This window comes from Rattus norvegicus, chromosome 3 (assembly GCF_036323735.1).
Source record: "Rattus norvegicus strain BN/NHsdMcwi chromosome 3, GRCr8, whole genome shotgun sequence".
NCBI classification, from domain to species: Eukaryota; Metazoa; Chordata; class Mammalia; order Rodentia; family Muridae; genus Rattus; species Rattus norvegicus.
The window spans coordinates 108957517-108981737 of NC_086021.1; the positions used below are offsets into that span (position 1 = coordinate 108957517).

The 24221-nt window shown below is 46.3% G+C and overlaps 1 protein-coding gene across 1 annotated transcript; it reads left to right on the forward strand.

Annotated features, from left to right (window-relative positions):
- Positions 1-9852: 9852 nt before the first annotated feature.
- LOC134486414 (large ribosomal subunit protein eL21) lies at positions 9853-10440 on the forward strand. The gene has a single exon (XM_063285286.1). It carries the CDS (start codon positions 9912-9914, stop codon positions 10392-10394), a length of 483 nt encoding a protein of 160 aa, XP_063141356.1. The 5' UTR covers positions 9853-9911; the 3' UTR covers positions 10395-10440.
- The last annotated feature ends 13781 nt before the right edge of the window (positions 10441-24221 follow it).

Sequence of the window (24221 nt, forward strand, 5' to 3'; positions counted from 1 at the left end):
GCTCGGTGCCTGGCAATTTCCATGTCAATAATTTCCATTAGTGTAATGGGATGCAATAGAGGCTGCCTCTGGAATGAGGGTGTGTGATAAAGAAAGCAACCATGGAGAATCGCTTAGCAGCCAAGTAGATAACCAATCAGCCAATGATCTGATCAATGGGTGTTAGATACACTAAGAACAGAAGATGGTCCTAGAGTATCCATTAGCAGAAACACTAACAAATAAATTACCTAATCATAATCAATAGAGCTGGCTGAGCATGACCTCCATGGATGCAGAAGCAATGTGGAAAATTTGCATACCTCCACTGGATTGTCTTTTAGAGCTTACCACTCCTGCACCAGCCCCTCACCAGTCCCCTTTAGCACCCTTTCTAAGTCAGCTTGTTGCTTTGTTCTTTACAGGTAATGAGAACCAGAGAAAAGCAGTCCCGTAGGTTTTCTCCTCTCCTGGGTGCACCTCGCATGCTCAATATTTGCTAACGGCTTTGCAGGAGAAAGCTGCAAAGGTGCACCCTGTGCTTCCCCCAGGCAGGATGCAAGAGGGAATCGGAAAGGGGGACAGCAGGGGTGGGGGTAGCAGGTGTAAGGATCAGAAGTCTCTTCAGTCTGTCAGCCTGGCTCGAAGTGGGCTGGTGCTGGTGCAGCAGAAAGCAATTTCTGCGCTCTGTGTTCTGCAGGTTTTCTGATCAAATTCGCCCCCCCCTCTTAGAAAAGCTTATGTCCTTTGATTTCATACACTCCATAAGCATTTACACATTACGAAGTTAGCCGACTGGGAGAAGACAGGATAACAATCTTACCATTATGTATTATTTAACTGATATTAAGCTTTCATTTGCTTCTTTGGGAGGAGCAAGATTTTGCTTTGCTTAGAAAAGCGATCATGAATGGGCTGCACATGAGCTGTCTTCGCCGTAAAAACTCTGGCCCTGTCTTCAATGAGCTTGGCTGAGGATAGAGACAGAGACATCCTGAACCCCTTTAATGTCCCCTCTCCCTTCCCTTGTCACTCTGTGCCTGGGAAGGAGACAGAGACATTGACTAAAGCCCAGAGTGTGTCAAGTTAACATACCTACGTTTATTGACATTTGTTTCTGCAAAGGCATGGTTAGTACCACCACCACCACCACCACCACCACCACCACCACCACCACCACCACCATCACCCTGCCCCCAAGGTCATTATTTGGAATATGGAAAGTAGGAGAGCCCCATACCCACCCTAGTTACACAATCTTGTAATGCTAGCATTCCAAGAGAAAATGTTAGCAGGAGCCTTTGACACTGTTTTCTTGTAACAAGGAAATGAACCTAGGACACTGAGCCAGGGCTATTGTTTATGGTCCTCTAACCACAGTGCTTGTGTTACTGGGGGTCAGCATCAAGCTCCCAAGGAGGAGACCAATGAAGCCAGCATCCTTATCACTTCCAAACAGCAAAGCACACGAGGGCTCAAGAGCTACAAGCCAAATTCTTTGGAGCGATGTATGGGAAATCAGGTGTGTACATCAAAAAGGAAGCAACAAATCCACACTTTGTAAGAAAAAGTTCCGAGCTAAATATTCATATAAAAGTTGGTGTTGGGCTGGAGAGATGGCTCAGCGGATAAGAGCACTGACTGTTCTTCCAGAGGTCCTGAGTTCAAATCCCAGCAACCACATGGTGGCTCACAACCATCTGTAACAGAATCTGATGCCCTCTTCTGGTGTGTCTGAGGACAGCTACAGTGTACTTATATATAATAAATGAATAAATCTTTAAAAAAAAAAAAAGTTGGTGTTAAAGGGTGGGTTTTTTTTAAAAAAAGTAAAATTATAACTCGTTAAAAATGCAAAATGTACAAGATGTCAAGGGTTTTATACAACTTAATTTAATGAGAGAGCCAGAGATGTTCTGAAGGTTCAAGGTGAATTCAAAGAGCAAATACGTGCACAGGCAAGCAGTCAGGAGCATGGACACCAGCTTTCTCTCATAGATGCAAAGTCCTTCAGAGGAGAGTTGGGGAGGGAGATTCCTAAAGTTCACTTAAATGGGATGGAGATGCCTGTCCCCCAGGGTACTGACCGCTCTACAGAGTTTCCTCCCTGGTGTATGGCCTCACTTCTGAGACAATGGATCTCATTGTCCTGATTATGTGACAGAAGAGGGCACAGGTGAAGGGGTTTTAGCAGCAGTAATTAAATCTTTGAGACAGGGTAATCAAAAAAGGAGCTTATCTCAAATAGGTCTGAGCTAATCAAGCAAACCCTTAAAGGGGGAGATTTGGAATAGAAAAGCTGCCACTGGCCTCTGAGAAACAGGTTGTTAAAAGTGGAGGAGGAGGGGAAACCGAAAAGAGCTCCGCTGCTGCTCCCTTCGAGGACCAGCACCCCTTCAGGTTTCTCACAACCCCCTATCACTCCAGTTCCAGGGGATGCCCTTCCCAATGCCATGGGCACCTATACTCATACAAGCACATACTCCCCCCCGCCCGCCCCCCACATGCACATACACATTAAAAAAAGAAGATTGAAGAAGGCATAGAGAGGAATACAAGCCAAGGCTAAAATCTGAGAACAACCCACAGCCTACTGCAGGGACCTCAATCCTACAACTGCAAGATGCACTCTGTCCTTGTCAGTGAGGTTGAACAAGGAACTGTTACTGGTGGTTGAGGTCTAGGCTGCGTGTTTCCAGGTTCTGGGTGTTGGTATTCTGGGCCCAATACTAGGTACACACCAGTGGCTAAGTAGCAATCAAAGCTTCAGTGCAGATCAAGAAAAAAAAAAACATTATCATACATGACAGGGAACTGTGTGAGTGACCACCGTGCTCATGGGTGCTTTGGGGAGGTCTCTTTTGACAAGATTCAAGAGGACACACAGTTGTGTTGCTAAAGAGTATCAAGTAGGTGGTTCTCTGTCTTGATGGACAGACTTAGATTATATAAAGCCTTTGGTCACTGGGAACGTGCTGTGATGCACCTTATTTGAATTGTGTCTATGCCCAATTATGCATAGGAATAGGGGTTCCCCTAAAAAGTTCCCTCAAGATTTGCCTTGCTGAGCATGTTACCCCAAATCAGTCTAGGTGGAATCAGCCCCCATCTTCTCCACCAAGTTATGTTCTAAGATATATTTGAATAAAAGCTACCCGTAAGAGGGGAGTTATTTGAAGGTCGTCTCAGGTAGGGGAAACTTATTCCATTGTTAGGAGTGGGGTTCCCTGCAGGGTCATGCTAGTGTCCACTGTTTGCCATCAGGTCACTGAGTTATTGGAAGAGAGTTGTGTATAGCCAAGCAAGTCCCAGGGTACTCACCTGCCTCAGAACCTCAGTTCCAGACGAGAAGGCAGTGAGGGGCAGCCCCTTTGCTTCAGCTAGGACAAAGAGAAGATCCAGTTCATGGCTACCCAGATGCCCTTCCCCCCCCCCCAATGCAAGGTAATGCATTTATATTGTATCAAGATGCTAAATTTGAAGTAGTTTGCCGGGCAGCCATAGAAAACGGGCCACCTCTGCAGTGATGTAACTGGAAATTCTCTTGCTGACAGACCCAGGCAAGGTCCTAGGCTCGGCTGCAGTGTTTATATGGATCACCACTGCAGTGATTGGGTCCAGATTCTGAAAGATTCAGACTTAGTAAGGCACTTTGATCAGTCGTTACATGGAGGCTGCCTGTGCCCTGGAAGGGAGTCACTCTTTGGTAATAATAACAGCAGTTAACACACACACTCACCACGTACTCATCTCTGTTTTAGTGCATTGCATAGTCTAAACAGTAACTTGTTAAGTGGTTATTATTATTTTATCTTTATGGTGCAGATGAGGAAACCAAGGCAGAGAAAGATTCAGTGACTCCCCCAAGTCCCAAGTAAGTGAGTGTCAGAGTTAAGATTAACACTGAGTCCTAGTGATTAACCCTGAAGTGATATGTTTATAATGCAGGATTTCTTGAGCTTGCAACCTCCTATATTAGGTCTTCCTGAAGAGTGCCTTGCCTTTCATTTGACTTCAGTATTAGTAACAATAACCAGTTTTTAGTCACATTACACTCACAGTTTACCACCTACTGAACAGTGACTGTCAGCTCCTCTGTGAGCCTACTCTTCGCACTGTCTTTGGAAGAAGTATTCTTTCTCCCCAAGGTACTCTGCCTTAGAGATTGGCACTGCTCAGTGCTCCGTGAGGGTCCAACCCTGGGCACAGGCTGCAAGCAAACATCCCACAGCTGCCCACAAACAATAGCTAACAAAGGATGAATAGGTGCCTCGAGTTTCCTGTTTACAACCTCTATCCAATGGGACTTGTCCCAGACAAGTGTAAGGCTGGCGGTGGATTAACAAGGGCTTGGTTATTTTACCCGGGAGAACAATGGTTGTTCTGACCAACACTTTTGCTTCATTCCATCCCTGGCTTCCATGGAGTGTTACAGGAGGCTCTATGTGTTCCCCCTCAGCTTTGAGGGAGAGAAGCCCACGAAGCATCTGCATGAACAATGAGTCTTGTCTGAAAGAGAGTTCTGTACCAACACTCCGGATCCAGTTCCTGTGTGGGTGGGCTGCTCTGTGAGGGGAAATGGTGACAGTCCTCATTCCAGTGCGCTCTCTCTCTCTCTCTCTCTCTCTCTCTCTCTCTCTCTCTCTCTCTCTCTCTCTCTCTCTCTCTCTGTATGTGTGTAGTTGTGTCTACAGGTTTGCATGCACATGTGGGTTAGAGTACAGATAGATGCCAGATGTCAACCTCCCATGTCTTCCTTATTTGCTTTACCCTGATTTTTTTGTTTTATTTTGTTTTGTTTTGAGACTGTCTCTCACTTTTCCCTGATTAGGCTAGGTTGCCTGAGAAGGGAGTTCTAGGCATTCACCCGTTGCACCTCACCCCCCACCCCTTCGCATTAAGATTAAAAGCTTGTGACACCGTGCCTGGCTTTGGCACATGGGTTTTGGGGGCTGAACTCAGTGTTCATGCTTGCCGCACCAAGCACTTACTGATGACTGAGTCATCTCTCCAGCTCTCTAGTATTCCTTTTCCTCCCTCAAAAATCACTAGCATTCCCTCGCCCGTTTTATTCTTGACTCTTTTTTCCTAATTACTTATTTCTTTTCCATTTATTATGGTGGAGTGCACAGCCAGTGTCGGAATCAGATTGCCTGTTGAGCTATATCTCTCCAGGTAACAGTGAAGAACTTTCCAGGGCTGGGAGTTGGAGTAGCCCATATCCAACTCTTGGGACCAGAAATGCTCTGGCTTTGAGTCAGGGGTGGAAAACTTGCACCATGCTGGATGTTACTGACGACCCAGAACCTAATCTCCCTTCTTTTGATGATCCCGCCCACCGATCTTCCTTCTCAGTGTTGGACTCCAGCTGAATCATACTCCTGGCTCAAGAATACTGCAGGTCATTTAGTCTGAAGCAAATCAGGACATCACAATCCCATGGGCTCTAATGGTTGACTTAGGATAATTACATGACAAGGTGAGCCAACCTGAGGAGTAAGGATGATTTCATAGGAATTCTGGGAAGGAGATTCATGCTAACCTATTGAACTTCAGAGGGAGGCACTTTTCGAACCTAACAGGAAATACTGACAAGAGGTGACAGTCAAGCCTTGAAGGGGACAAGATAGACAGTGGACACCAGAGTCAGGGTTTCATCCTCTAAATCAGTTTCCAGAAACTAAGTCTACCGACTTAACACATTTTCTCAGGGCACTGACTTGGGTCAGGTTTCCACCGCCTCTCATGGGGAAAAGCTAATTTTTTCCTACCAGGGAAGACTGAGGAAAATCTCCGACAGTAAGAGCAGAGGCCCATGGTCAAGCAGGCATGCTCACCCGAGGCTGTCGCTCTTTTCCATTTATCAGGAGAGAGCAGAACCCTCAGCGCCTGCTTTTAAAGCCATTAGCTTTGCTGTTCTCTTCCAACTGAACCTGACATTTTGATGGGGTAGGAGTATCTGTCCAATTTACTATTCACATTTTGCCCGGGTCTGTCTTACAGTGACCACAAATACAGGTTGATGCCTCAATAAAAGTCATCCAGATCTGGTTGTGGCTACCGTGTTTTTTAAATGCACAGCATAGCATCTCCACTTAGGTGTATGAAGACACCTAAGTTCCGGGTTTGACCCGTCTCTCGGCAGATGCTTCCAGGGGAGCAAGGACCACAGCGCAAATTCAAGTTAGGGTGGACTCGACACTTATCTCTCACTGTGCAAAGATAGCTCACAGGGATGAATTACCAGCCTGGCTTCTTAGAACCATGTGTTTGGAGCTCTGGCCAACTAGTGTTACTTGGATCAGGGTAATTACTATTGTTTGGTTTGGTTTTGATGTGTGGTCTTTAAGATATATCAGTGTGATATTAATATTGATCATCAACTTGATGGGATCTAGGATCACCTAAGAAACAAGGTTCTGGACATGCCTATGAAGGGTTATCCAGATAAGGTTAGCCTCCAGTCTGGCCTGTGAGGGATCATCTTGTTTAGGCTGACTGAAGTAGGAAAAGCCATCCTAGAGATGAGCGGCATCCTTCCCTGGGTGTGGATCCTGGAGTACATGAAAAGAATTGACCTGAGCACTGGCATTTACTGTCTTCTGCTCCATGACTGTGGGTGCCTGTGACAAGCTGCCTTCAGCTCCTGCTCCCAAGACTTCCCATCATGGTGGACCACACCAGTGGTTCTCAGCTTTCTTAATGCTGTGACCCTTTAATACAGTTCCTCATGTCCTGGTGACTCTCAACCATAAAATTGATTCATTTCCACTTCCTAGCTGTAATTTTCTGCTACTGTTATGAATCCTAATCCGGTATATAGAATGTCTGATATGCTAACCCTGAGAAAAGGTTGTCTGACCCCCAAGAGATGGTTGACAGCCACTGGGCTATATCTTCAAACTCAAAGTCAATATATCCTCCTTCATCCTTTAAGTTGCTTTCATTCAGGGAACCTTGTCACAAGATCAAGACAATTAAGGAAGGGGAAAGGAGCATTTTGCCACCTTTGCCTAAGATATTTGCCATGCGGTTGGCCGTTCTTATCATCTCAAGCAGGTTTATCTGTGAGAAAGATGCCTTCAGATGCTTTGATCTAGGAGCAATCCATCCTTACTGAAAGCATTCTGGTCAGGCTGTTTGTCTCAGGCTTGCTTCTCCAGTGTGCTTCACTGAGTGACTGCTACGAATCCTTGATTTCTATCTATTTTTATGTTCTTTAAGGTTTCCACCTTCCCTAGCTTTGGTGATGTTCTGTTTCAGCAAGCCAAGAATGAGCTTGCATACCAGGGCACTTATGCTGCGACACGCGAGTGGGAGAGAACAAAGAGAACCTGTCTTGGTCAGTGTCCTATTGTTGTGAAGAGACAACATGATCACAGCAGCTCTTGTTTTAAAAAGGCATATAATTGGGGCTTTCTAATAGATTCAGAGGTGTAGTCCACAGTCTATATCATCATGGCAGGGAGAATGGGAGCACGCAAGTAGACGTTGTACTGAGAAGTAGTTGAGAGTTGTACATCTGGATCTGCAGGCATCAGTAAGAGAGAGGGACACTGTGCTCAGCTTGGATTTTTGAAACCTTTAATCCCATCCCCCAGTGACACACTTCCTTGAACAAGGCCATACCTCCAATAAGGCCACATCTCCTAATCCTTCTCAAGTAATGCCACTCTCTGAAGACTAGGCTTGAATATATATGAGCCTATGGAGGTCATTTCTTTGTTCAAACAACCACAGGATCTATAAATACTTCTTCTATTGAAGACAAAGACAACCTTAGCTCTTTGAACGCTTGAAAATGTTTCCAGCTTCTTGGAAGTTAAAGGCTAATTTGAGCTCCTTAATTCTTTAGGCAGGGAGAATGGCCAGAGAGAATTTGGAAAGGGGTTAAAACTGAGCAATTACTGGCATTTAAAATATGACATCCCAAATAACCTAAATTACCTTTCAGGCTTTTAAAAGTCAGTTTAAAAGAATCACTTTGGAACCTACAACCATACTGTGACTTTTAATTTCTTGAGCCTTTTCAAATAGTAGGAGAAAGTGAGCCCTTCCACATCCTGGGAATACATAAATGATCATATTTATTTGTTTGGGTCAAAGATCATTTCCTGGTGTAGAATTAAAATCTGCTTCAAGGTACCAGTCACATGTGTGGAGGTCAAACTATACCATTCGATGCTTTTAGGACATCAGCCCTGAATTTAAGAGCTGTGTTTTTCTTGTTTTTCTCCCCAGTCTCATAGAGCTAAGCCTTGGCAGATAAGTCTTGCTGCTGTTTGCATCGTGGTTGGAATGGGGTGAGCAGCAGAGAATTCACACAAAAGGAAATCCACCTGCCCTGTCTTGCAATCTGACCTTAACTGCACAAGGGTGTGTTCCTACATGAGTCTCTGGATATTGTACTAAGAATGTCACATGTCATTGACACAGTTCAATTTTGCAACCTAACTGATTAAAAACCTAATTCAATTGCAAAAGCATCTTTTGGCATCAGCATGAGCATCTTCTCAAAATATATTAGAGTTGCCCTTGACAGATGATCCTAGATGGGTCTAAGAAGGCTGTTGACAGATATCCCCCAGCAGATCTGACTACATTGACATATCGGAGGAAGGCCCTATGGGAAATGTCTCCACTGGCCTGAAGGGACAGAGCAAGATGGAGGCCCTTCAGAAGAATTGCCAATAAAGACTGAAAATGAAAACAACCTTCCTGGGGTGATTTGGCAGTGTGTGTTGAGCCTTAGAAATCCATGCCCTTTGACCTTGTACTTCTCAGATTTTAACCGAAAGTCCTTCTCAGACATGTGTGAAAATAGTCATATTTAAAGACTGTTCACTGCAGCATTACATAGAGAATACAGAAGAATTGGATCCCCACAGCCCATGGGCAGGACAGTTTACCTATCGAGAACAGTTGGGCCTCCTCAGCCATGGGCTCCATATCTATGCATTCAACGAACTTTACATAGAAAATGTAATCAGGTTTCTGATGGTTGCTTTTGCACTGAACATATATTGCCTTTGTTTTTTAAATGTTTCATTACTCACTAAACTACATGGTATAAATGCTCATACAGCTTTTACATTGCATTAGGTGTTGTATGCCATGTAAAGACAGTATAAGGTAGTCTAACGAGCATAAATATGATAAATGAGGAAGCCCACAGACTATACCTAAGGCTACTACGGCAGTTAAGAACACCTTGCTGCTCTTGCAGAAGACTAAGATTTACTTCCTAGCATCCATGTAGAACAACTCACTACCACTCTAGCTCCAGGGGATCTGAAACCCCTTTTCTGGCCTCTGAGGGCACCCCCACTCACATGAGCAGACGTATTCCCAGACACATATCCTGAGGGGTCTATCCCACCTAGATAACAGTGGATGGCTACATATTTATAGTCATACTTCCTATGACTAAAAGAAAACAAGGGTGTGATGGTTCGAATGATAAGGCTGCCCACCCAGGTAGACTCATATATTTGAATGTTTGGTCCCCGGGTGGTAGCAGGATTAGAAGGTGTAGCCTTGTTGGAGAAGCTGTGTTACTGGCAGCAAGTATTGAGGTTTCAAAGGCCCATGGCATCTCCTCCTGTGTCAATACCGTGTCTGCCAGCCTGCTGATACCATGCTTCCCGCCATGATAGTCATGGACCCATTCTCTGAAACTATAAGACTACAGGTATGCATGCACATGTGTGTTAGAGTATGGATGCCAGTGGTCAACCTCCATGTCTTCCTCAATCATGCTTCACCCTGTTCATTTGTTTGTTTGTGTGAGAGACTGTCTCCCCTTCTCCCTGACTAGGCTTCCGAGCAGGGAGCTCTAGGAATCCACCTGTTTGCACACACCCACCCCTTGGTATTAAGATTAATAGTCTGAGCTTTCCGCCGGGGCAGCCATCTTCCAGTAACTCGCCAAAATGACGAACACAAAAGGAAAGAGGAGGGGTACTCGGTATATGTTCTCTAGACCTTTTAGGAAACATGGAGTCGTTCCTTTGGCCACATACATGCGAATCTACAAGAAGGGTGATATTGTAGACATCAAGGGAATGGGCACTGTTCAAAAAGGAATGCCCCATAAGTGTTACCATGGCAAAACCGGAAGAGTCTACAATGTCACCCAGCATGCCGTGGGCATCATTGTAAACAAGCAAGTTAAAGGCAAGATTCTGGCCAAGCGGATCAATGTGCGGATTGAGCACATCAAGCACTCGAAGAGCAGAGACAGCTTCCTGAAGCGGGTGAAGGAGAACGATCAGAAGAAAAAGGAAGCCAAAGAGAAGGGCACCTGGGTTCAGCTGAAGCGCCAGCCTGCGCCACCCAGAGAAGCGCACTTTGTGAGGACTAACGGGAAGGAGCCCGAGCTGCTGGAGCCCATTCCATATGAATTCATGGCCTAATGTACGCAGAGGAAATAAAGGACCTGGACTAAGTCTTCTCCTTAGGTTGAAGTGTGGTGTCTTCTCCCTGAAAGAAAATGTTAAAGCAAAAAAAAAAAAAAAAAAAAAGATTAATAGTCTGAGACATCACGGGAAACTTTAGAAGACTGAAGAGTTAGGATTTGTACTTCAAATCAGAACAAGTACAGAAAGCAGCTTTGCTATCTTCTTCAAACAAAGTTAAGCCCCTGGTTGTGTTTTCATGGGGCCTTTATATACTGCTCAAGTCAAAACTGGACTTTCATCAGAAAACGGTTCTTTAAAGAAACAGCTCTGGAAACATTTTATGAAGTTACCAGTCAAGGTCAAGAGAACTCATAGTCTCAACAACAGAAAGAGAGGGGACACCCGTGTCTGTGTCTAGACCAGTAATTCTCAATGTGGAGTAATTTCGCCCATCAGGGGACATTTGTTAATGTCTGGAGATTTTCTGGTGGGTTTGTCTGAGGTGTTTGTTGTTAAGAACAGCCTTCTACAGCAAGGTGTTAAAAAAAAACTCGCCTAAAGCATCATTGTCAAGGTTGGAAAGCCCAGCCTAGACCATGTCAAAGATTTAGGAGGAAATTACCAAACTTCGGGCTATGGAGGAGGCTCGGAGGATAAGGGCATGCACCAGGAGAGCATGAGGACCTGAGTTTGGATCCCCAGCATTCCTGTAAAAAGCCAGGTTGGGCTACACCTGTCTGTAACACCAGAGCTCTAAAGGGTGGAGGGAAGAGTCCTGGCCTTAGGACTTGCTAGGCTGTATCCCAAGTTCAAGCCCAGTAGAGGCCTTATCTTTAAAGAATAAGACAGAAAGTGATAGAGCAGGTCACTTGATAGTCTTCTTTGACCACACACACACACACACACACACACTGATGATTTGAATGAGAATGTCTCCCATAGGCTCACACATTTGAATACTTGGCTCCCAGTTGATGGTGCTGTCTGAGGGACATTTTGAGATGGTATGTTCTTATTGGAGGAAACACATCACTGGGATAGATGGGCCTTGAGAGTTCATAGCCTGTCTCACTTCTGAGTGCTCTCTGCTTTGTGTTTGTGGTTGAAGCTGCTTCCTTCTCCTGCTGTTAGGCCTGCTCTTTGCTGCCAGGCCTCCCTGCCATGATGGATTCTAGATCTCTCTGGAACTGTAAGTCAAAGTGAACGCTTCCTTCTGTAAGTTGCCTTGACTGTGGTGTTTAATTACACAGAGAGGGAAAGAGGAAGAGAGGGAGAGGGAGAGGAAGAGAGGGAGAGGGAGAGAGGGAGAGAGGGGGGAGAGGGAGAGGGAGAGGGAGAGAGGGAAAGACTGATTTGTCAGTCTGCACTCTGGCAGTGAAGGAGAAGGAAGGAGCTGCTAGGAATGGATAGACCTCTCTAGGTCTCCGTACAATTGCTGGAAGACTGGGTGGGGTGGAAAAGGATGGATTCTACAAACATACATGGTTGGTTTGGTACATATAACATCTTAATGAAAAAATTAAATTCACTAAATGAAATCACACTATAGAGCTCGGTTTTTGTCTCAACTCAACCTTTGGCCTCAGCATCTTGATTAACTGGAATTACATGACTACCCCACTTTGGCTTAAAATCTCGACTTAACTGGAATTTATATGAGAAAACACCCAATCTGGCAAACTTCTTTTCCTCCTCTAAATACAAGGAGAGAGGAACAAAATAGGGAAAGGAAAAGGCTCATTTCAAAAACTTGAGAAGGGTCGCAGGGCCAAGGATGAATTCTACCTGAGTCCTATTTTGTTTTGCTTTCTTTTTCTCCAGACAATGGGAACTGGGGTCCAGCCTGACTGAAGTGCTTTCGATTACAATTTAGGGTGAGCTACGCTTCTGAAGTCAGGAAACTCAACACATTCTTTTCACCAAACTTCCCAGTAACGAGGCTTGGTGGGAAAAGGACTTTCTGGTTAGCGCTGAGGTAACCTGGAATCTCCCATGCCTCAGACATTTTGACTAATTGACGTTTTCCTGTAGTCTGTATTCTCGGAGATAGCCTCGACCTTGGCAAGGCTTATAGGAAGTGCCACTGACAGTGTTTAACATTCAAATCCAAACGTCTTTTTTCTGCTCTTTCCATCTGTGATGCTGGAATGCATTAAAACAAGAGTGTAACATCCCTTTGTAATAAAGGGAAACAAGTCGACCGTGAGAGTTTTCTTTTGTTAAAATCTAAATGTAGTGAAACATTCCATAGGCAGAAAAGCGTTTGTTACAGCAAAAGAAGATAAAATTTGTTGATCCTGGCTTGCTGTATATTCTGGATTGAAGATGGGAGGCTCTACAGTGTTGGATGGGTGTCAAGAGTTGGGACAGGTTGATTTGAACTATGCTTGGCCAGGGATGAGCCACAGGGAGGGACTATTTCTCCTACACTTCTACATTGAAAGGTCTCCATACTGGCTGTTTTGTATGCAGCCTTCTTACCAACCGGCAGCATCAGCATGTAAACCCCAGTAGCTGAAAGACAGGAGAAGACGAAAAAACAAAGCCAACATTCTACAACTCCAATAGCTTTTAATTAGTCAAGAGAAATCAATGCTTCCAAATGTTCACTGCGGAGAGAGGCAGAGCCAGATGGTGGCGGCATGCTCTGAGTCCATTTGAACATCTGGGCTCCTCACCTTTGCCTTCTTTTCTTCCACCATTATAAATAAGACGTTAAAGATCACTATTGTCTGTGCCTACTAGATGTAGCCGTGCTTAGTTCAGAAAATGCAACACTATCAGATTAACACCCGTTCAACACACACACACACACACACACACACACACACACACGTTCAACACACACACACACACACGTTCAACACACACACACACACACACACACACACACACACACACACACACACACACCAGCCCTGAGGATATCATGCATTACACAAAGTCACCCGGATTTCATTTAACAGGGTATTTGTAGTTAAACTCATTGTAAACCTGACTGAATTTGAAATTACCTAGAGGACACAGCTCTGGGAGTATCTGTGAGGGTGTTGACAGAGATGTTTAGTTGAGGAGAAAAAACCCACCCTGAATTCAGGTGGCTCGTCCCATGCATTGGTGTCCTAAACTTATGAGTAAGGTGGGAGCAAAGACCAATGCCACTTTCTGACTGCAGACACAATATGGTCAGATTGTCCCATGATCTTAGCATTGTGCTCCCCTACCGTGATCAACTGTATCCCTTCAAACTGTGAGCCAGGGCCTCCTGAAGTTGTTTTTATCAGGTGCTTTGTCACAACAGTGAGAAAAGCAACTAAGAAACACCCAGTCAAAGCGCCTGGCCCTTTGAACAAGGACTGGAAGGAGTGAAATCGGCAGATGTCATGACGACCAAACCTGCCTGTGCAACCCTCCTTCACGTCTTTCCAGCTATGTGACTTTACCAAATCAACGTGCTTTCTGAGACTCTGCTTCCTGGCTGATAAAATGGTTTTATAATGATCAGTACCCAGCATGGGGTGAGGCTTCAAGTCAACAACACATGAAAAGCAAACGGTTGGAACTCAACACACGGAAATCCCACTGCCACCCTTTCAAGACACAGCACAGCACGTGCTGCAGTACGTTGCCGCAGTGTTTTGTGGCGCGCTTTTTGGGACTTAGAAACTGAGCGAGGGGGAGGGTTTCAGCTGGGCAGAGGCAACCCTTGGTATCAGTGTGGTGAATTCTTGACAGGTATGACTCTCCTTGCGTTTCATACATGGAGTCCTGTAAAATGAGATCTGGAAGTCTTTAATGAGGACCCTAACATCTGCCAGGCCCTGGGTTATCTTTGATAAAGGACATTTGTGCCCCTATGTGGCATGTAGGGATCTTTTTGTTAAACAGTCTAAAAAGACTTCTAAACTAGCTTGGAAGTTTGCAAAAGTACATGCATGTGCAAAAGGGTGTGGGTGCACGTGTGGGTGTGTCTGTGTGTCTCTGTGTGTGTGCATCTGTGTATATGTCTGTGTGCATGTCTGTGTGTGTGTATGTCTGTCTGTCTGTCTGTCTGTCTGTCTTCTGGAGACAACTTGTCTACTCCATGCCTTTTCCTTTGCATCCCAATCAGCTTTTCCTTTGCATCCCAAATGGCAGAGAAACAACCACCTCCACTTCTAGGACTACTATGGACGCCATCACATTCAAAGAACAGGAAGCAACTGGATGTTGCCCTCTTACCAAATTTGCCAAGAATAGAAGCTGATTGGCCCAGCCACACCCCACTGTCCATCCTGGCTCCAAATGCCCTTGGCTAAGGGCACTGATCACACCATGCACACACGACTGTGGCTTAGCTTGTGAGGTTCTGAGGATAGGTACGAAAGAGGAGTTTTCTAAGGACCTGAAGCAGGGCATGTCCTTAGATGTCAGCATACCAGAGATGCCATTTTGCTCTGCATAATGGTAGAAACAGGAAATTAATAAATGTCAGAGTGGTTTAAAATCACCAGAGTCGCAATAAAAAATTTGCATCTTCCCCGGTGAAGCCTGAAGTTCCATTTACACAGACTTATCCACATCCTGCAAAAGACACAAATGGTTCCTGCAGAACAGCCTTGCTCTCTTTTATTCTTAGCTGACAAGGCTCACACCCATTTGGCTGTCCCTTCCTTTTCCATCTCAGTCAGAGAAGGGCAATCTCGCCCCTCGGTTTAGAGCCAAATCACTCAGGGCTGGGATGTAGCTTAGGGTACAGCACTTACCTAGCAAGCAAAGACCTCAGCTTCTGCCCCCAGCATACAAAGAAAGAAGGAGGAATTACTCCAGTATGACCCCGTTCTCCTTTTCAGTGACTGCTGTAGACATAGGCATGTGCCTCAGTTCTGGTCATGATTCATGGTGCTCCATCTGCTGAGAGGTCCTCCACCAAGAAGACTTTTCTCCCTAGTGAGAAGGCGCTCACAGTCGAAAGCTCCGAGTTCCAGGCTTTCTCACAGCTAAAAGGAAAGCTGGATGTCAGCACCACCAGGGGACTTCAGATGAGGACCCAGCAGCAGAGAGAACTCAGCTTGTGGCCACACCCTTTGACTGTTAAGTCCAGCGTTCTTACTGTTTGAAGTCATTGAGCTGGTTTTTAACTTTTAGCCACTTGCATCCTCACTCTGACCACCTGCACACTGGCTGGCACTCCTCCGAATGAAAGCAAATCACCAGGACACAGAGAAGACAGGTTTTGATGATAGCTGACTTACTGGCAGGGAAACAAATCCTGCAGATGCTAAAGAGAAGATGTCCCGGAGGCAGTGGTGGTACCCGTAGCCATGAGATCATAGATCATTTCTAATCCCCCCAAACCTTATCAATACATAGCATTCTGCAAATCTAGGAGCAGCATAATTTATGTTTATCAAAGGCCCTTCGAAGAATGATGCTTCGGGCAGCCTTTGAATGCTTCAGTCTTTCCATCTTTTGATAGGAATTTGGATGAGTTTAGCACAACTGCGTTGCGTGTCCTGCCTGCTCGAGTTTGATAGGAAGTGTTCTCATGACAGCCTCGTCCCTGTAGTGGGTGCTGGGGACGCTTTGATGTGGGCTGCATTCGGACAGCCCAATACTTGGGGAAAATGCACTGAAATTGAACAAGATTGCTTTCTGCCCAGCTGCTCTCCAAAGGCTAGCCGTTTTTAGCAGCAAGCAAAGAAGCTCGTATTTGCTTTGACAGTCCTGGCAGGGAGAACAATGGTTGATTATCCCAGCACTTTACTAACAAATAAGACTGCCTCCAGCAGAGATAAAATATGGGTCTTGGCTTGATTGCACTTCATGTCCGAGGGAATTCTCATCTCTTCGCCGGCGCGCCCTTTCATTATGCAGAGCATCTTTTCTGTCCCTCATCCTTGCCCCGCAAAGCAACCCGTGGCTCTCTTTCTGAAAAGGCGCCTTCTGCAGTCCCTGTGGGCTCGGCGCTTTGATTATCTTATAAAACATGCATTTTCACCTTCTCAGCTTGATTTCTCGGAAGCTTAAATTTTGTTGTTTGCTTTCGGATCAGCACACTGGTGAGGTTGGTTTCATCTGCGATTTTGTGACTGTTTACTTTTCGTAGTCGTTTAGGGCGCCCTCACTGTTGCAGTGTAGAGCAGCCTTGGAATTTTCCATCAGAATCTCCATTGCAAAGGGCTGGCCTAGGATCGGAGAGACGCTCAGCTTTTAAGGAGGACCGGTGTTTGGATCCCATCACCCACATCCTCCGGCTCACCATTGACTATCGTCTCAGTACCAGGGGTTCCTGTGCACTCTGCTGGCGGCCTCCAGTGCCTTTTACTCATGCAGATATTTCCACAGAGACACACATAATTGAAACACAGAAGTGCCTCCCATAGATTGTGTTCGAAACCGAGGGATTTCATATACTATAAAAATACTCTTATTCTCTATCGTCCAAAAGACTTTAGAGACTGAGCATCTTTGAAGTGTAGCACAGATGAAGAAAAGTTTTACCTCGATGCATTTTCAGGACCCACCTGTACAGGGTTCCCCTCTCTGTCCTCTGCTCCCTCTCTAAGGTCACTGCTCGTCAGCTTCTATCATCTAAATCACTTCTGCTGGTTGCTGTCCCTAAGTTCAGTTGGGCTAGCATGTCCCGAACGGTAGTGGTTTCTCTGTTTTCACCACCACATGCTATTCCACCCCACACGTGTACCACCGTGTACTGTTCTTTGATTCATGTCGGTTTGGGACCGTCACCAATGACACCGTCATCACACTTCTGTGCATTTCTTTTGGAAAATAAGTCTCCTTTTTTCTTAGTTATGTATACCCAGAAGCAGGGTTGCCGAGGGAGAAGGCACACACATTTTCAGTGTTGGTAGAACTTTCCAGAATAGACTTCCACAGAAGCATATGGAAGCCCCGTATCAACTCAGATCTTCAACAGAACCTGGGACTATTGTTTCTTAATTATAAAAGTTCTTTTAAGTCTCAGGCAGCGTCTCACCGAGCTGTTGCTTTGCATATCCCCGATGACTGACAAAACTGCATACTTTCTGGGTCTGTCCACATTCCGTGAGGAGCTTTAAAGGATTTTGTTCTTTTTGTGTTGAGTTTTGTTTTCGATATGTGCGTGTTTGTGTATATGTAATGCACGTGTATCCCTTCATACAGATTTCTTATTAATTTGTAAATCTTTACATAATAGGGAAGTGCATTTTTATTATGTTTATTTTGTGTGTGGAAGGGTGTCACGCATGCCCTGGATCACAGGTGGAGTTCAGAGGACAGCTTTCAGAAGTTGGTTCTCTACTTCCAAGGCGTAGGTCCCTGGGATTGAGCACAGGCCATCAGCTTGGTGGCAAGCACATTTCCACGCTGAGCCATTTTGCTGGCTTTGGAAATAACCTTTCTATTGGGTGGATGTGTTGTAAACAGTGCATCCTATTCTGGAGATTTTTAAAACTTGCCTCTTAATAAATAGAAAAAAATGACATAATTTTAGGTTTTTAAAATCTTTATATTTATAAAATTGTAAAGAGAATTCCTCTATGCCCATTTCCTGGCTTGCGACATAGTATACAATGAAATCCTTGGGTAACTACCTATCTTTACTCTCCCCTATAATTCTTGTATAAATTGGATAGCACAGAATCTTTTACTCTGGCTTTTTTTCTTTTTTGCTCCACATACTACATTCAAAATATATTTGTCGGATAGCTCTCTCTGAGCTCCAGGCCACCCTGGTCTACAGAGGGAGTTACAGACCAAGCAGGGCTACATAGTGAAGCCCTGTCTCAAGGGAAGGGAGGATGGATATTTATATGGTTGTACCAGTAGGGGTTTCTTTTTTCAGTGCCAGTAATATTTCACTGTATGGATATACCATAACTTTTTAATGAATTCGCCAGTCGACGGACATTTGAATTGTTTGTAGTTTGAAGCAAATACAGATAAAGACACTCTTAAAAATCCATAGGCTTTGCTGTTTGAGGTGGGGTGTGCGTGCGTGTGGCTGTGCTGCATCCTTACCCGTGCTTTACACCGTCATGGACTGTTTTCACCAGACTGAGGTGATGTTATCACTTTTGACAGGAACACCACCGGTGCGATGCATTGTGTCAGAATCCGCATCACACTGATCCATTCCTGTGAGGTCAGCTGCACTCTCTTGATTAAGGTGATGTGAGCTAGGAAGCTGCACCATGGCGCTGCTGCTGTCTCTTCTGTTAGTCTAAGCATCTGTAGCGAGTCTTCAAGACCACTCATGTTCTGTTTCTCCCCTAACCTGCAGGCAATTCTGGCCGGCAGGAGTTCTTACCCTTTTGTTGCCAGACATCAGTGTCTAAGCTTCTTCCTGCATGTCCGGGCTGAAATTTGGGGTTTCTGCCTTTCCTTTTTCTCTTCCTTTCTTTTTCTTTTGTTTTGTTTTATTTTTGAGACAGGGTTTCTCTCTGTAGTCCTGGTTTTCCTGGAACTTGATAGCACTTCTTTTGGAACCTACTTCTACAGAAAAGCAGCTGAAACAACTAGCCTCGTGGGATTGAGCAACTACTAGGTCCTTGGACTTCCCATCCACAGCTGACCAGTGTTGGGAGTTGGACTACAGACTGTCAGTCATAATAAATTCCCTCAATATAGATAGACATTCCATATGTTCTGTGACTCTAGAGAGACATGACTAATACAGAAGTTGGTACCAGCCAGTACAGATATCAACATGGCCTCAGGCGGTGGTGTGGGCCTCTCAGATCAGAATGGCCTTTAGCAGCATGGCTGCAGCACAGACCACAGACAGCTGCACAGCCTTTGGTGGTAACACTGACCACAGGGATATGCTGGGAATCAGATCATTCCTCTCTTTTAAGCCTGACTTCCTTTGGAGTGGCCCTTTTCCCACAGTCTGGTGAGACCTCCCTGTCATCTCTGAATCCTAAGCTCTCCCAGGCCTAGAGGCAGCCCTGTCCTCAAGTAGGGCTCAGGGACAAGTGCTTCTGGGTTCCCAGTGGCTGGCTTCACTGCCCCAGCATCCTCTGTTCCTCCTCAGCTGGCTTTGTTCTCTCTCTCTCTCTCTCTCTCTCTCTCTCTCTCTCTCTCTCTCTAAGGCACATGGACTTGGGAGCAGGAAACTGCTGATGGGTGTCTGGAGATGTGTGAATTCAGGGCTGTCACCCCAGTTTTCATTTAGGCAGCTGGCCAGTGCCCTGTGGATTTTCTGGATTTGGCAAACACACATGGGAAGACAAGAGTCTCGGGAGGATGGTGGGAACAGGAGGGAGCTGGGTGCTGTGGAAAAGGAGGCTGTGAAATCCACACCAGCCACTTCCTGTGGGACCCAAGCAAATCGTGTAAGCTCCCCAGGTCTCACTTTTGTTATCTTTAAAAAGAGGAAGCCTTGCTCTATTCTTGGCTGGGTTATATTTGGGATTAAGTGAAATAACATCTGCTTCAATAGTGTCAGGAACCTTCATCTGAGCCCAGGGCCTTTTTTCCTATAGGGATGTGTCTGCCTGAAGAGCTGCTGAACCGCTCAGTGTCTTGGTTTCTGCATTCACAGAGCTGGGGTGATCATACACAGTGGTTGTGAGGATTAAAAATGTTAATGTATATGAGGCTACTTACAGCTGGGCTGAACCCTGATGTTCACAGTTCATTTAGGGCTGCCTGAGAGTTACAGAGAAGTCTGCAAACATGAGATGGGCCCAGTCTCCCATCTTAGTTTGTGCTACTGTAACAAAATGCCATAGGCTCAGCGGCTTATAAACAAGAAAAAATGTTAGTTCTGACAAGTTGAATGCAAATATGGGGCAAAAGTCTCTCTCTATGCTTTAGTTTGGATGTGAACTGTCCTCCCAAAGGGTCATAGCTCAAACACTTGGTCACTGGCTAGTGGCACTCTTTGGGAAAGTTGTGGAACCTTTAGGAAGTAGAGACTTTCTGGAGGACAAGCCTTGAGGTTTTACCCCTCATCTCATCTTCATGCTCTGAGTGTGCGGGCCAATGTGAGCAGCCGGCCTCCCGCTCTGCCGTCATACCTTCCCTGCCTGCTATCCCAGTTTCTTCCCTCCTGTGATGAGCTATTTGCCTCTGGAACTGTGACCCCCAAACAAGGCCTTCCTCAAGTTGCTTTTGTCATTACTCCATCACAGCAAGGAGAAACAGGCAGGGCCCTGTTCTGGGATCTAGGCTGCCCACTTCTTTCTTTTTTTAGAGGATTAGAGAGCTCTTCCGGGTTTCTCGCTTACATGTGTGTACTGAACCCATTCATTAGGCTCCACCCTGAGGACCTCTACCCTGACCACCTCTTCAAACCTCTACCTTCTCATACAGTCTCACCAGGAACATACCCATCTGGGGAGATAAACACCCACACCACACCACACCACCCCCAGGAAACCCTCTGACACACCCAGACCACCCTCCAACCCACACCCCCCACTCTCACCCACTCCCACCCCCATACCACACACCTACCCCCACAAACCCATATACCTGGCCCCCATACACTTGCCACCCCACCCCGACAAATCCACACACATCTGCCCCCATATACTTGCCCCCCACATCCACCACACACACACTTGCACCCTCCACCATCCTCCACACAGTCCACTCCCACCTCCCCACACCCATCACCCCCACACCCCTACACCACACCCCCACCACTTCCACACACACCACACACTCACACCCACCCACACACACACACACACACACACACACACTCCCACACCACTTCCATATCCCCACAACCCCTCTACATCTACACAGCCCTCCACCCCCCCCCCTCTCTCTCTCTCTCACACACACACACACACATGCACACACACATCCGCCCCCATGGTGAGCCAGCTCTGCTTTCTATTCTGGAATACAAGAGCTCTTTCTTGGGAGAACCTTCCCATTCTCTTCTTTCCTACACAAGTTCAAGAGGGCAAATCATGTTAGTTAGCAACTGCTGCTTTCTATGTTGGTGCCTCAGAAGTTAGTGGTTTAAGACACGCATTTGTTGCCTAGATTTTGTGGCCTGGGAATCTCAGACTAGCTGAGCTGAGTGGCTGTGGCTGGGGGTCTCTCCCAAGATCACAACCAAGGTTTGGCTGTGATCGTAGTTTTCTGAAGGCTTGGTATTGTGAGCCAAGATGATCACTCATTATTGGCGGGCAGGAATTCTCTGTGCCTATCTGGGTCTCTCCAGTAGCATAACAGCAGTACCCATGTCTTTAAGGCCTCAAAATTAACACAGCATTTTGCAACATCCCCTTCATGGGAAACTATCCTTAAGGTCCCCCTGTGCTCAAGAAGGGAAGAATTAGGCTGCATCTTCCTCTTAAATGTGTGTTTGAGTATTTTCCTGCATGTGTGCATGTATATGATGCATTTGATATTTATGAAAGCCAGAAGAGGGCACAGGACCCCCTGGAACTGGAGTTATATCATGTGGGTACTGAGAACTAAATCTGGGTCCTCTGCCCAGAGCAGCGAGTAGACTTAACCAGGGAACAGAGCCATCTTTCCAGTCTTTAGGGGACATCTTTTGAGGAAGTGTTGTCTAAGAAATTAAGGAGCTATTCTTCAGTCTTCACTCCGCCATACTTAAATAATGAGAGAGACCGGGAGCGTGATGGTAGGAAGATGGTTTCTGAATGAGCCAGTGTCTTTGTTCTCTGGGTCTTTTCTACAGGTGACCCTGCTTGAACAGGTGTTGCAGCTTAGTTGAAGACGAACTCAGAAGCAGAACAGAGACTGGGCCTGGATCTGCAGTCACAGCTCTTATCACTGGCTGTCTGTGCCATCTCCTCCGTGAGGTGCTGTAAGGGGAAGTCAATGAAACAGACAGACAGACAAGCAAACAAAACTATACCGTAAAGGAACTTGTGTGCATTCCATAAGCTATGGTGCTTGCCTAGGATGCTCAAAGCCCTGGGTTCAAGTCTCCTATCCTCATAGAATGGACACAGGGAACATGCCTGGAGTCCTGGCTCTTGGGAAGTAGAGGCACAGAGATCAAGAATTCAAGGTCCTTCTCTGCTATATAGTGAGTTCAAAGGAGCCTGGGAGGCACAAAGCTGTCTTAAAGCAGAGGAGGAAGAGAAGGCAGGGAGGAGGAGGAGGAGGAGGAGGAGGAGGAGGAGGAGGAGGAGGAGGAGGAGGAGGCAGCAGTTATGATAAAAGGAGATAAAGGTACTGTTATGTAGGTCCCTTGTTTTGTTTTGTTTTTCATTTCTGTATGGTCCTCTTTGCATTTACCCCTTCCTGTGAATAATTACCCCCCACCCCAGGAGAGAAGCACTGTCACTGCCGTAGCCAGCAGGGAAGGTTTCCCGCAGGAAGAACCCTGTTCTGAGACTGAGGGTAACCGAGAGACAGTTAAGCAGAGCTCAGGTATTGATATTTCATCTCCAGGAACCACATTTCAACTTAAAGGGAAGCTCAGGTGGCCGAGAGGCTGTGGAAGTCTCTCCTACTACAGGAAAGCAGGTGGCAGGATGGGAAGGGGCAGTGAGGGGAGGGGAGGGGAGGGGAGGGGAGGGGAGACAGGGAAGGGGAGGAGAGGGCAGGGGAGGAGAGAAGGGGAGGAGAGAGGCGAGAAGGCTGCAGGAGGAGACTAGAGGAGGGTAGGCAGTTGCAGAATCAGCTTGTGAAGAGCCCGAGGGAGAATCTGATGAGGAACGTGGACTTCCTGGTAAAAAGCAAGGGAGGACTCTTTGAAGGCTAGAATGGCCTTTTGAGATCCCAGTGAGGATGGGAGAAGCCACCCCAGGATCCATGTCCAGGGTTTGAGAGAGGAAGAGGGCTGTAAGCTGGTTCAGGATCCATTCCAGAAGGCAGCAGTGAAACAGGCATGCGGGGCCCATCTTTCTGCAAAGTGTACAGCCCTAACCCTGCACCTCTTTGGGAGGCAGATGCTCTCCTCTGCACAGAAGCAGCTGCTCAACTCTGTTGAGAATCGGGGGTGGGGGAGCAGCAGCTGCCTCAGGCCATGAGGTAAGGTCTCACTGGGCTGTGCCTACAGGCCTTCAGAGCTCAGGGTAGCAGCCCTCTGCTCCCCAACCCATTCTGGCTCCCTTCAGGGCAGGGAGCTGGAACGGCCTCTGAAGGCACAATTACTATAGCTCAGAGATCATCAGCCTGTGAGTTGGAAAACACATCCCCCCACCCCCACAGAAGAAAACTGACTGCTCCCAGGATCTGCCTGCTGGGGTTGACAGAGGAATGTGCCGAATCACAGGGAAGCAGTTTTCTCTTGGAGACATATGGAAAACAGTTTGTTTGTTACGAAGAAAATCATAACTTGTTGTCTTTTTTCCCCCAGAGGAAAATGAAAACACTCACGCATTAAGTCCTTTCAATCCCTTGTTTGTCTTCGGTGGTGCTTTTGAACTAAACTGCTGGCATGGAGAGAGAAGTGTTTGTGGATAGAGAGGAAATGTTAGTTGGAAGGAAATAAATGGTAAAAATTATCCCATTTTCCCGAAGGCAAGAAGAAGGGTGAATGACCCAAGTCAGGTGACACATCTCACATGGGGCACAGGCTGCTTGGGACATTAGGGGTGTGTGTGTGTGTGTGTGTGTGTGTGTGTGTGTGTGTGTGTGTGTGTGGTGTCTCACTGAAGCAAGCTTGTTCTCCCCAGTGGAGATGAAAACAAAAGAAATGCCTGCATTTTCATTGGTTCTCTGCTCCAGAAAACCAAACCCAGGAGGCTGGGTAGATCGTCCAAGGCAAATGCAAGGAGGCAGGAGGCCCAGGCTGAGACTGCTTTCATCTGAAGTGCCCCAACATGGGTTCAGCCCAGGGGGACCTCCCGCACTGCCTTCGTCCGCTGCTCTGAACGGGCCCCCACAGCCTTTTTCTTGGTAACATGAAAA

Bases quoted from the DNA above. Each gene is read 5' to 3' on its own strand.
- LOC134486414 (XM_063285286.1), top strand. From the start codon at position 9,912: ATGACGAACACAAAAGGAAAGAGGAGGGGTACTCGGTATATGTTCTCT.